Source organism: Indicator indicator, chromosome Z (assembly GCF_027791375.1).
Source record: "Indicator indicator isolate 239-I01 chromosome Z, UM_Iind_1.1, whole genome shotgun sequence".
Lineage (NCBI taxonomy): Eukaryota > Metazoa > Chordata > Aves > Piciformes > Indicatoridae > Indicator > Indicator indicator.
The window spans coordinates 7,935,728-7,949,567 of NC_072053.1; the positions used below are offsets into that span (position 1 = coordinate 7,935,728).

The 13,840-nt window shown below is 42.4% G+C and overlaps 1 protein-coding gene across 1 annotated transcript in view; it reads right to left on the reverse strand.

Annotated features, from left to right (window-relative positions):
- KIAA0825 (KIAA0825 ortholog) overlaps window positions 1-13,840 on the reverse strand; it is a 143,748-nt gene that overhangs the window by 21,575 nt on the left and 108,333 nt on the right. The window contains exons 13-14 of the mRNA XM_054397995.1: window positions 2,892-3,080; window positions 212-445 (exon numbers count right to left, since the gene is read on the reverse strand). Coding sequence (XP_054253970.1) covers window positions 212-445; window positions 2,892-3,080 — 423 coding nt within the window. The remainder of the gene's footprint in view (window positions 1-211; window positions 446-2,891; window positions 3,081-13,840) is intronic.

Consider the following 13,840-nt stretch of genomic DNA (forward strand, 5'->3'; position numbering starts at 1 on the left):
AAAGCTTCTTTGTGTATGCACGGGTGTAAACCTTAAGAAAAAGGCATTGAATTTTAACACCAAGTAGTCTAAGTAAAACACAGGATGCTTGGGTTTGTTCATTGTCAAACTGCTCATGAACTGCAACCATTCAGTTTTGTTACACATATTCATTAAAAAAGGGCACCAAGTTTTTAGGACCAGTTTCTAAAACAGAGTAAATTTCACCCACATTTCCCAGATTCTTTTCTCTTCATCTCCCGAGGAGTGTAATTCCATTCCTTAGGAACTGTTTTCAGTAAACTTTCAGGCACTATTTGCTTGTGCTGGTAGGTTCCATAGTTTTCTGTTGCCTCCCATGAATGCATCAAGGAAATTATCTGCTTGATGATACCCTTGACTGAATTAATCAAAGTCAGCTTCAAGCATCTGATAACCTCTGGCTCCGGCTCACCACAACTGCAAACTTCAGAAGAGAGAATTATTAAATATTCAGTGAGTGTAGTCATTTCTGCAAATCTGTTTCAGAAGGAAAGGTTTCAGAATTCTTGTGGAAAGTAAAGTAAAAAACATTACAATTCATAGCAACTTATTAGAACTATTGGTCTGCTACAAAATAAAGGAAGGGTTTAGAGCCAAACAAGGCAGCATCTCATACCCTCTCAATACAGTACTGGGTACCCCCCTAATAATGTTATCAACAACAACCACTGATAATGAGAATAATGATTGTGATCATCATGATGATAATAAGAATAGAATTATGGAATGGTTTTGCTTGGAAGGGACCTCCAAGATCATCCAGTTCCAAACCCCACGCCATGGGCAGGGACACCTCCCACCAGCCCAGCTTGCTCAAGGCCTCATCCTACCTGGCCTTCAGCACCTCCAGGCAGGAGGCAGCCACAGCTTCCCTGGACAACCTGTGCCAGTGTCTTCCCACCCTTGTTCTCAAGAATTTCTTCCTCCTCTCCACTCTCAGTCTCCCCTCTCCCAGCTCAAAGCCACTGCCCCTCATCCTGTCACTCCCAGTCCTTTTCCAAAGTACCTCTCCAGCTCTCCTATAGCCCCTTGAAGGCTGCCTAAGGTCTCCCTGGAGCCTCTCCACTGAACAGCCCCAACTGTCTCAGCCTGACCCAATAGGGTAGGTTCTCCAGCCCTCTGACCATCTCCATGGCCTCCTCTGGACCTACTCTAGCAGCTCCAGGTCCTTCTTGTGCTGGGGGCTACATAAGCTAACTATTTTATTATTATTGTTGTTTCTATATACTTTTTTCCTTTCCTTCATCCTGATTTTTCCACCAATACATTTCAGAAAACTTGAGATAACTGATGTCTTTCTTTTGATATAGACTACATTGAATTAATGGTTTGGCATCAGTGAGGCAAACAGATACACCTATTTTTTTTTTCTATTCTGCTTCCTTATCCTGATAGTATGAAGGAAGTTGTATTTTTAGATACCCAAACTGTTACACTAAACAACAGCTAAGGTTAAAACAGGGTTTTGGAAACAAGGATGCATACAAATAATAGTCATCCACAGAGGCAAAGCATGTTATCAGAGATTGCATGTTGAAAACAGACCATCCTAAACACAGTCATTGAAATACAACAAGTGCCAATCTTCTCCACATTCTCAATACCACAGAGAATTGCAGTTTCCCCATTGCTGTGGAGCAGCAGTTGCCAGGCACAGTGCTGCAGGACATATCAGAGATGCCTTCTGACTTGTTGGGTCCTTTGCTCATACTCCTGCTTCTCAGTATATTTTGCTTATCTAAGTTTTAATTCTTCTCTGCATGGCCTTTCTGGAAGCTTTCATGCAGTATTTATGCACTTTTCTTTCTCTTATACCTTAGACATGGTATGAAGGGTAGAGAGGCTTGGTAGGGAGGGTCTTGGTAGGGAGGGTCATGAAAGTTTGGTTTAAAGGGAGGTTTGTGTGAAGCCGGGGCTTAATGAGCTTCTGTGTTAAATCCAGACCATGGATTTTGATGTATTTTATATGCTTTGCGCTGTTGTATATAGTTGTGAACAGCTTTTCCATTTAAACTTTCCAGCTCTCCAATCCTGTGTGTGAAGCATTTTCCTTTTGCCCCTTTTGGCAGAGGTAAAAAGGGCAAATCTGTCTTGCACTAAACCAAGATAGATATCTATTTGATATCTGGAATTCTGTTTCCCCTCTTACAATCTCCCATTTTCTTCCTTTGTTTCCTTTTAAGCTTTCCACCATTTCAGCCATCATCTGCAAGATGACTCTTCCAAATCTCATGTGATGGTTTAAAACTGTCTTTTTAATTTTTTCATTGCAAAGTTCAAGCAGAGAGAGTGAAAGAATGTAAATAAGTCACTATTGGGTGTAAGAAAGCAAAATAATGATTGTTCCCACTGACACATCTCAGCTCTTTCCTGGCTGAATACAGCTGGGGCAGCACTAGTTGCTGTAATTTTGAGGCCAGTTCTCCCTCTCTAAGGAAAACTGGGATCCTTCCTGACTGCTGGCAGCAGGGAACATATGCCTGAAGACCTGCTCCTCATTAGGAGTCCTTCCTTTTTCCACTCTCATTTAATCATTTCTTCCAGGGCTATTAAATGCACAAAGAGCCTGTGTTGGTAGAGAGCTACAGAAACTATCTACTGCCAGTGTGGTAAGACAGGTAAAACAGACACTTAGGAAATGAAGAGTCCTGGCTGAGCACACCACTCCCAAACTCTGCTTTCTTCAGAGCTTTCACCATTCCTGCCATGACTTGATTGCCCAAAATTGCCACTTCAATTACACCACGATTTTGAAGCAAACTACTACCACATAATCTGATTTATTAAGGTAAAAACAATATGTCCTACACATCCCACAACTGACAAGGTTTAACATGAGGGTTTCAAACACTTATTAATAAATTAAATACCTGTCATACTGTATAAGCAGCTCCACAACTTCTCTTCTTCCATGTAGGTCTCGAAAGCGACGCCGAGAGATTTGGGTGATAGAGTGCAGTGAGACAGCACTGTGAAGATTGTCTCAATCAGAGTAGGCTCCTTGTGATTTATCTGTTCTAAGAGAGAACTTTGTTCATCACAGTTCCATACTGCATTTCCTTCAAAAGAAATGAAAACACCGTCATAATGATTTCTGAGTAATTCAAGCTCACAGTAATATATTGTAGCAATCAAAACAAACTGCAGACTGCATAGTATTTTAAATAACAATAATACTTACAGATACTGATACAGATACAGAATCTGATTTTCCTCTGCACAATGACATTTGACTGTCTTCCAGCATTATACACAGCCATTAAAAAACCAGACCTCAAGCATGTTTACAAACCATGGGATATTCCTATTTAACTCAAAACACGCTCAGCATATAATTGGAATTTGATTACTTATTAAATATGAATCAGAAGTAAGTTGTACTACTTCTGTAGAATCACAGTCAGAAGGTTACTGCTGTTTAACTCCTCTTGTATTCATTAGCCACATGAGGTTTAAATTGGATATCAGGAACAATTTCCTTGCTGCAAGAGTGGTCAGGCATCGGAACAGGCTGCTCAGGAAGGTGGTGGAGTCACCATCCCAGGATGTGTTCAATGAAGGTGTGGACATGGCACCTGGGGACATGGTTTGGTGGTCATGGTGGTGCTGAGTTGATCTTAGAGGTCTTTTCTAACCAAAATAATTCTATGATTCTATGAAAGAATGGAACTTTATTTAGTTACATGAAATAAAGTATCAGCTGCATACTCCCCAAAACTGACTGTCTTTCTTTTTCAGTATAAGGTTAAGCTGAGAAGAAATTAGTTCCACAAAACAAAATCTCAGCCCAGCTAGGGCAGATACTTAACTTTGCTAAGACCAACAGTGATTTTCATAGAGTTGTGTGGCAACAGCTTACATGACATGTATTTCTAAATGTCTTTCTTAATCCTGATAAAACATTCTCCCAGCTGAAAGATAATCATAGAATCATAGAATGGTCCAAGCTGGAAGGGACCTCCAAAGCTCAGCCAGTCCATTCTCCCTGCACTCAGCAGGGACATCTCCAACCAGATCAGGTTGCCCAGGGCTTTGTTAAGCCTCTCCTTGAATATCCCCAGGGAAGGGGCATCATCCAGCTCCCTGGGCAACTTGTTCCAGTGCTCCACCACCCTCATAGTAAAGAACTTCTTCCTAACATCCAATCTAAACCTGCTCTGCTCTAGTTTGAAGCCATTGTCCCTCGTGGTGTCCCTGCAGGCCTTTGCAAACAGTCTCTCCCCATCCTTGCAGCCCCCTTCAGGTACTGGCAAGCTGCTATTAGGTCTCCCTGCAGCCTTCTCTCCTCCATGCTGAACACCCCCAGCTCCCTCAGCCTGTCCTCCTAGCAGAGGTGCTCCAACCCCCTGATCATTTTTGTAGCCCTCCTCTGGACCCACTCCATCAGGTCCATGTCCTTTCTGTATTGAGGGCTCCAGACCTAATGATGCATTTAAACCTCTTTGATCCATGGCTATGCAATGGCCTTGATGTCCCACATAGCTGTGGAACATGCTTGTGAGATTAACAGCCATAACAAAGGGCCAGAAACAGACCAAATTAATCACTTTTGAGTTTAATTTGCAGCTTCAAAACTTAAAGCCTCTGTAAAACTGATTCAGATAAAATTATACTTGAAAGTGTCATTGTTTTATGATAGTTTGGCTGGTTTTAACCTCAGCAGCCCGTGCAGGAGTGACTATTTCTAAGCTGTGTTTTTAACAGAATGCCAGCAAGGTGGGGGCTGGAAAGGACCTCTGGAGATCATCCACTCCAACCCCTACTGAAGCAGGGCACTCACAGCATCTTGTCCAGGAGCACAATGTCCAGGGGGGGTTAGAAGCCCTCCACACAAGGAGACTCCACAACCTCCCTGGGCAGCCTGCTCCAGACCTCCAGCAGCCTCATACCAAATAAATTTCTCCTCCTGTTCAGGTAGAACCTCCTGGGTTCTAATTTGTGCTCCTTGTCCTGTCCTTGGCCACCACTGAGTAGAGTCTAGCTCCAGCCTCTTGCCCCCCACAGCTCCTTTAGCTCTTGCTGAGCATTGCTCAGCTCCCCTCTGGGGCTGCTCTTCTGCAGGCTCTCAGACCCAGGGCTCTCAGCCTTTCCTCCCCACAGAGATGCTCCAGGCCCCTCAGCATCACTGCAGCCTCTGTTAGGCTCTCTCCAGTAGTTCCCTGTCTCTCTTGTTGAACTTCTTATGGTTCAGAGAGCTGTCAGATCTACCACAGTGGAAAAACTGCAGCTTTTCACTCAGCTCTGCACAACTTGAGCATGTTGGAAAATTCAGAAAGTCTCATTTTACTCTCCTCTGAACTCCTGCAATCTAACTCACACTCAGTCTGGCTAGTGTCGGGTAAGGTCAATGTGACACCTTAATAGAACCAAGGAAATAGAAAAAAACAGTGAAAAAAAAAAAAGAAAAAAAGTAAAACCCAGAGGAATTCAAATTGTGAGATGAAAATTTGAATTGAATTTTGGTTATATTACTCCAAGCATTTTTTGAGGTTAATTTAATCAGATTTGGAGGAGGATTTGCACAGATTTTAAATACTGTAAACTGTCTTAGTTTTGATGGAAAACTGCTTTGTGTAAAGGGGCTTTTGACCTGAAATTAAGTTTAAATTTGCTTTCTGATTGTGCCACAAGGACAGTTTGAGTCACAACTTGCTAATGACTTTTCTAATCGACTTGGTGCTACCAATATAGATAAGTGGAAAGAAGCATAAAAATTTATGTAGGGGGTTATACATTTATCTCCTTATGACTGGTGTATAATGTATGTGGCTGAGGCCCCATCCCTGGAGACGTTCAAGGTCAAGTTGGATGTGGCCCTAAGCAACCTGATCTAATTGGAGATCCCTGGAGGTTTTTAAGGCCAGGCTGGATGTGGCTCTGAGAAACCTGATCTAGTGTGAGGTGTTCCTGCCCATGGCAGGGGGGGTTTGGAACTAGATGATCCTTGAGGTCCCTTCCAACCCTGACAATTCTATGATTCTATGTCCCCACTGCAGGAGGGTTAAACAAGAAACCCTTCAAGGGTGCCTTCCAACATGATGCATTTAATAGAAGTCTTGTGCTTTTAAGTAGGGATCTTCCCAAACTGACTGGGAAGCCATTCTGAAGCTCATCATGACAAGATACATAAACTCCCATCATCTTTTCCTTGTCTTACATGAGGTTGCCCTTGCTGTAAGAATCCCTGACCTTTCACAGCTCAGTTTGAAATGAGTTTTCTGACTGATCAGAAGCCATGAATCATAGAATCACAAGTACAGGCTGGAAGGGGCCTTAAAGGATCATGTCAGGTGGTTGAAAGGTTTAGCTAGCTGATCACTACAGCTGGTTAAATATTATGAATTAGGAGTCTGCAGAAAGATATGTAGATTTCTCTTGCCTTAGAATTTTTCTTTAACATTTATTAGCTCACCTGTCATAACATTAAATCTTCATCGTAGTTTGAACTCCAGTGCAGCCTTCTTGTTAATCATCACATAAGAACAGTATTTATATGGTACACATCATACTTACTGCCCACTGATGCTTCCCTTTTTATATTTCTCTTTTTTCCCCACTCTTTGTAGATCAAAAGCTAATCTGTGAAGAGAATCTACAGCTCCTATAGGTAGATAAAAGGAGATTCTTTTAATCTGGATGGAGTGGGTCCAGAGGAGGGCCATGAAAATGATCAGGGGGACGAAGCACCTCTGCTACAAGGGCAGGCTGAGGGAGACATGAGTGTTCAGCCTGGAGAAGAGAAAGCTCCAGGGAGACCTAATAGCAGCTTGCCAGTACCTGAAGAGGGCTACAAGAAGGATGGAGAGAGACTACGAAGGCCTGCAGGGACAGGACAAGGGACAATGGCTTCAAACTAGAGCAGAAAAAATTTAGATTGGATGTTAGGAAGAAGTTCTTTACTATGATGGTGGTGGAAGACTGGAACAGGTTGCCCAGGGAGGTGGTTGATGCCCCATCCCTGGAGATATTCAAGGAGAGGCTCAACAGGGCTCTGGGCAGCCTGATCTGGTTGAGGATGTCCTTGCTGAATGCAGAGGGTTGGACTGGATGACCTTTGGAGGTCCTTTCCAGACTAAACAATTCTATGATTCTATGAATTTGAGAAGGACTTAGATCCGTACCTAAATTTGGCTGTATATTTATGATAGGTATCTGTTACAAGAAATCTGTTGTTTCCTGTACAAAAATTAGCTATTTCCATACAGCGCTATGTTCCACAAAGGATGCCAAAGTACATCAAACATATTTAAACTGCTAATAAATATCTTTATGGGACAATTATGCAGCTAGTGAATAACAGCTATGCCCTAACCAGTCACATCGAATCACTCTTCCTATGACAAAATAATGCACTTAACCTCTTGGGGTATTTTAAAAACATATCTTCAGAGAGGCAGGCTTACAAGAGTAATTTATCCATATTTCTTTCTTACTGATAGAAATACCTCCCAGTAACTTGCTGACATTATCACAGTCATCCAGCTCTTATCTACCACTGTTTTAGCCATAAAATGAATCTTACTGGCTGGGGAAAATCTTCTGTTATTGACTCTGCAGAATTCTCCTTCCCTAGTGAATCCTTACAAAGCAGGCAAGCTATAAACAGTTATCCTGCTTTTTCTTTTTGACCAGAAGAGGTAGTCAAAATTCAAATTTATACATGCTGTTTCCCTCAGGAGGAGAAACTGAAGATGGAGAAAACTTATTTCTGACGCAGTTATTTTATTTGCAGAGAGCATAAAACTTCTGCTTCTTTTATAGTTCAAATCACAGCAGCTGATGAGGACACAAAGAATGCAAAATTGTTATATTTGTTTATAGAAGCCAAATTTCCAGCAGGCACTCTGCACTACTTGATTCCTAACACTGTATTCTCAGTTCTGCTTCTACCATTGGCTTTTTTTGACCCTTCTGTTCTTTTTTCTCTCTGTGGTCTGTAGATCATTTAATTTGTCTTTCATAGAGTTCCTGCTCTCCAATGCAATCATTCTCCAGTCAATTTGGACAGCTAGAATCTATTGTAACTTTGAATATGACTTCATTTTGGTAGAAAGTCTATTATTTGAGACTATTATTAATAACTAATTAATTACTAATAAGTCTATTATTTGAAAAATAAGAGGAGTGTTAGATTACTTCTGTCCTGAATTAAGTGCAGATCTTAAACTCACCCACTTCAGTTTAGTGAAACAACAACAATAATAATAGTAATAGTAGTAGTAGTAATAATAATAATTATCATTATTATATATTATATATTACAGATATTGTTAATAATACCAATTATTATTAGTAATATAATATTATTATTTTATATAATATTCTAAGAAATAAAAGAAAGAAAAAGAAAGAAAGAATAATATATTATTATTTAATAATAATATTATTATTATTTAACAGTAACAATTTTTTTAATTACTTTGAATGCCTCATGGCAGATAATTTATTTTGGTGATATTAAAAAAATAATAAAAACAAGAATAAATAATAATAGTAATGATAAGGTCCTGCATTATCTGCTACCTGTGAATTCAAGGAATCCTAAATTTTTGGCCAATGAAAATATAAACAATTTTTGACAAATAAAAATATAAAACACCTGGGGAAAAAATGTTTTAACAAACTTCCTATGATCTGCAAATCATATCAGTAAATATCAGCAAATCACTTCTGTACCTATATATTTATACATCACCAATCCCATAGTGTTCTAATGTCATTCCACTCCCTTAGAGGTGTTTTTTTTTCTTTTAATTCCTAAACATTTTATTTCAGCTGAGAAGCAGCTTCCACTAATGAACCTGTGGGTTAACAGCTTCTGTGAAATCCTTCTTACTTGAGTCACACAGAAAACTAATTTCTATCAGAATACCTCCAGCACTGATTTTATGGGACAGGATGCTGAGACTGTGGGATCCTGATAGCCAAAACCTGATGAAGCAATAATGAATTTAGTCCTACAGCCACACCACCTCCAGGCCCTATCCCTGGAGACATCCAAGATCAGACTTGATATGGCCATGGGCACCCTAATCTAGCTGGAGGTGTCCCTGCTGAGTACAGGGAGGTTGGACAAGATGCTCTTTGAGGGTCCCTTCCAACCCAGAGCAATCTGTGGATGGACTGGAATTGATACTGAGCAGGTTACCCTCATAAATTCAATCTACTGCAGCAAGAAGTCCTACCAGAAATGGCTAAGCCTTTAAAAAGCTGGAAGCCCTCTGCTGTGAGGACAGGCTAGGAGAGATGGGGGTGTTTAGCCTGGAGGAGAGAAGGCTCCAGGGAGAGCTTCTGGTAGCCTTTGAGTACTTAAAGGGACCTGTAAGAAAGATTTTTGAGCAGGACCTGTTGTGACAGGACAAGGGGTGATGGTCTGAAGTAAAAGAGGGAGACTCAGACTGGAGAGAAAGGAAAAATGTTGTGATATTTGGAACACAAGCCCTGTGAGGAGAGGCTGAGGGAGCTGGGGGTGTTCAGCCTGGAGGAGGCTCAGGGGAGACCTCATTGCTCTCTAACATTACCTGAAGGGAGGTTGTAGGCAGGTGGGGGTTGGGCTCTTCTCCCAGGCACCCAGCACCAGAACAAGAGGACACAGTCTCAAGTTGTGCCAGGGGAGGTCTAGGCTGGATGTTAGGAGGAAGTTCTTCACAGAGAGAGAGATTTGCCCTTGGGATGTGCTGCCCAGGGAGGTGGTGGAGTTGCTGTCCCTGAAGATGTTCAAGAGAAGCCTGGTTGAGGCACTTAGTGCCATGGTCTGGTTGGTTGGATAGAGCTGGGTGATAGGTTGGACTGGATGATCTTAGAGGTCTCTTCCAACCTAGCTGATTCTATGATTCTGTGATTCTATGATTCTATGACATTGAGGGTGGGGAGAACCTGGCCCAGGTGCCCAGAGAGGTGGGAGATGTCCCATGGCTGGGACCATTGCAGGACAGGTTGTATGGGGCTCTGAGTGACCTGCTCTGGTTGCAGATGTCCCTGCTGAGTAGAGGAGGGGGTTGGACTGGATGACTTTGCAAGGTCTCTTCAAATCCAAGTCATTCTTCAGCACTATGATTCCATATCTCTCAGTCATAGAGATCATCATAGATGTATCCCAGAGACCATCTCCACACTTCATCAAGAGAAGGTATTTGAGTCTCCTCAGGGCTCTCTTACAGTTCAAATAGAAGTTCTTATTTAATATTTTGAAACTGCATAAAATCTGTTTTCTTGACCTTATTCATCAAAAGGATTAGGATACTTGATTAATGTCCCTTTTCTTCTATTGATCTTCCAGCTAGAAGTTCATTATGCCAGTAAACCCTTCTGCTATTTTACCCACTGGTTATGCAGGTTCAGCATCCAGTAGGTTGTTATTGGTCAGGTGGCTGTTTTGTTATCCTACCATGACAGAGTTTGCTACCATGAAGAGGACAGAAAATGTTCAGGTGTCCTGAAGTCTCTACTCATAAGCCTCATCCTGGATAATCCATAAATACCTGGAGGAGTGAGCTGTCTCCGCACAAACACACAGATTCCACTAAGAGACACAGGATCAGAGGATGTTAGGGGTAGTGGAAGGGACCTCAGGAGATCTTTGAGTTCAAGCCCCCTGCCAGAGCAGGGCCCTAGAAGCCAGCACAGATCACACAGGAACACATCCAGATGGGGCTGGAAAAGCTCCAGAGAAGGAGACTCCACCTCTGGGGAGCCTGTTCCAGTGCTCTGTTACCCTCACAGTAAAGTTCCTCTTCATGTTGAGATTCAACCTCCTGTGCTGCAGTTTACATCCACTGCCTCTTGTCCTATCCCAGGGTGCAACTGAACAGAGCCTGTCCCCTCCCTCTTCACCCCTAGCCCTCAGACATTTATTAAATCCCCTCTCAGCCTTCTCCTCTGCACACTGCACAGCCCCAGGGCTCTCAGCCTCTCCTCCCCAGGCAGTGCTTCAGTCTCTTCAGCATCCTTGGAGCCCTCCCTTGGACTCTCTGCATCAGATCCCTGTCCCTCCTGAGCTGGGGACCCCAGTGCTGGATGCAATATTCCAGCTGTGGCCTTACCAGGGCAGAGTAGAGGGGAAGGAGAAGCTCCCTGGCTGTGCTGGACACTCTCCTCTGAATGCCCCCCAGGACCTCCTTGGCCCCCAGGGCACATTGCTGTCCCATGCAGTACTTGCTGCCCAGAAGCACTCCCAGCTCCTTCTCCTTGGGGCTGCTCTCCAGCAGATCCCCTCCCAACCTGTCCTGCTGCAGTTTCTTCTCCCTGCCCAGCTGCAGGACTCTGCTCTCATCCTTGTTGAGCCTCCTTAGGTTCCTCTCTGCCCAGCTCTCAGCCTCTCCAAGTCTCTGAATGGCCTCACAGCCTTCAGGTGTCTCAGCCAAGCCTCCCAGTTTGGGAAACCTACTTGTGCTCTCCTATTGAGGACAGTGTTGTATATTAACCCTTAAATTTTGTCAAAAAACCCCAAAACAACCACAAGCCTTCCAGGATTGTATTTCCTCAAAATTCTGTGTGGTTAAACAATGAGACTAGCATGGTTGCTAGCTTTTCCATTTGCCTGGTAGACTGTGCTTCAGGATTGTTTGTTATTGCAAGGATGTGCAAAAATAATGACATCCAAGTACTTGAAAGAAAAGCTTGAAATTGTTATGAAGATATAGCCAGTGCCAGAGTTTTAATGGAGATGGCAAATTAGTTAAGAAATGTACATTTTCTTTGACATTAACTCACCACTCTCACTAAATTTCAGTCTGATTCCTGAGTGAGCTCAGTTGCTAAAGTTGTCACATATTTCTCTTCTTTTAATGTACAACACTCCCCTGACCCCCCCTAGGGCTATTCACCTCCAAATGATTAAAATATAATTAATTTAATTAAATCATAATTTATTTAAGGCTTAACATTCACTTTCAGACACCACATTTTACACTCACAGCTGCTTCACAAAGAATTGGGAGTGGGGAGGAAAAAATATACATCTTCCTTTTCTAAAAATACACCTTCAAGTAATTTCTCTTGCCAGAAATTGGGTTTATAAAAGCACAGACTTAGAAAACTCTTCATATCTACTGGTGTCTGGGGAGCTGCCTGATACTTCACCACAGAGTTTTATTTTCTCAGTGGAAACCCTCCCTTTGCTTCTGCCTGCAAGGTAAATTACTTCTTTCTCATGCAACTCACATTTCCTTGGGTCCCATTTCAGATCTGCAGCAATAAACTTATCACAGAATATTTGCAAATGTTACTATCAGTAGTTATTTTGAAGTTCTCATCAGGACCAGGATATGATCTGGGTTTGATTTTAAAGTCTACACAATTCCCCCCCGCCCCGTTCCATTAATCTCTCAGATATGCATTGTGAAAGCCAAAACCATGAGGTGAGGCTGCCAATGGTCTTGTCCTGCTGTTAAAGCAGCTCTCCCCACCTTTATCTTGCCATTTGCTTAAAAGCTGTGTGTGGAAAATGAAATTAAATCTCTGTAACTGGAGGCTCAGGGATTCACTGCAATGAATAAGATTTTTTTTTTAAAGAAATTCATGGCTTGTTCTCTTAATTTGGTGTTAGCATCTCTTCTCATACAAAAGCATGCATGAGGGCCAAAGGCTGATTGAAGGCCTTGCATGTGCTTTGATAAGTTCTCAGTCACCTCTTTCTTTCTTATTTATTTGTTTGTTCAAATGTAATTGCTTCAGTGCTTGGCTTTGGGTCATTGGCATGTAGTGACAGCACAAGGGGTGAGGGCTGGAAACTAAAAGAGGGAAATTCAGACTGGGGAGAGGGGGGACATTTTTGACACTGAGGATGGTGAGACCCTGGCCCAGGTTGTACAGAGAGGTGGGAGATGCCCCATGGCTGGAAGCCTTCCAGGTCAGGTTGTCTGGGGTTGTGAGCAGCCTGCTGTAGTTGCAGACATCCCTGCTGGCTGCACTGGAGTTGGACTGGATGACCTTTAAATGTTGTTTCCAACCCAAACCACTTTTTGATTCTGTTCTATTGGTAAATGGTGAGGTATCAAAGTTCCCTTTGGTATTACTCCTGTGCTGGGCCACCTTAATTCAAGAAAACTTTTTTTTTTTTTTTTTTCTTTTATTATGCAAAGAATAACTCCTGGTTCCTGGAAATAAAGACTCTCAAGCAAGAAGTCACAGACTGCTCTGCTGGCATGCTGTGCATTTAGAACAAGTCTAGCAGAACCCTGAGAGTTCACTTTCACCCCTTCCATATCAGCATCTGCTGGATTCAATAACTCCTGTTATGCAAGCACCACTTTCTTTATTCCTCTGTTGTTTGTGGCTTGTCAAAGTAATCCATTTCTGTTTCATATCCATGGGTGATAAAGCAACTTTGCTAAAAAATTTCCTCCAAGAAGACTGCAAAACAGGTTTATTTGGTCAGAAAATTAACTCAGGACCAGCTACCTACATCACTTCTCCCTGCAAAGGCACAGCAAAGGCCCTAGACCCAGCACTCACTCAAGAACTTGTCTTGGAACACATATTCTGAATATCTCACCTATAGAAAACAACTCCGGTTTTATATTACACTGCAAGTAACTCAGTACACACAGTTTGTTTACAGAGTCATAGAATCAGGGAATTGTTTGGTAGGAAAAGATCTTTTAAGATCATCAAGTCCAACAATCAACCCAACACCACCATGGCCATTACAAAAACAGTCTCCAAGTGCCATGTCCACACATTTCTTGAACATCTGGGGAGGAATAACAACAGGCACCAGGACAGGTTAGAGGCTGCCCTGCTGGAGAGCAGCTCCACAGAGAAAGACCTTGGAGTGCTGGTGGGCAGCAAGTTCTCCATGGAACAACAATGTGCTCTG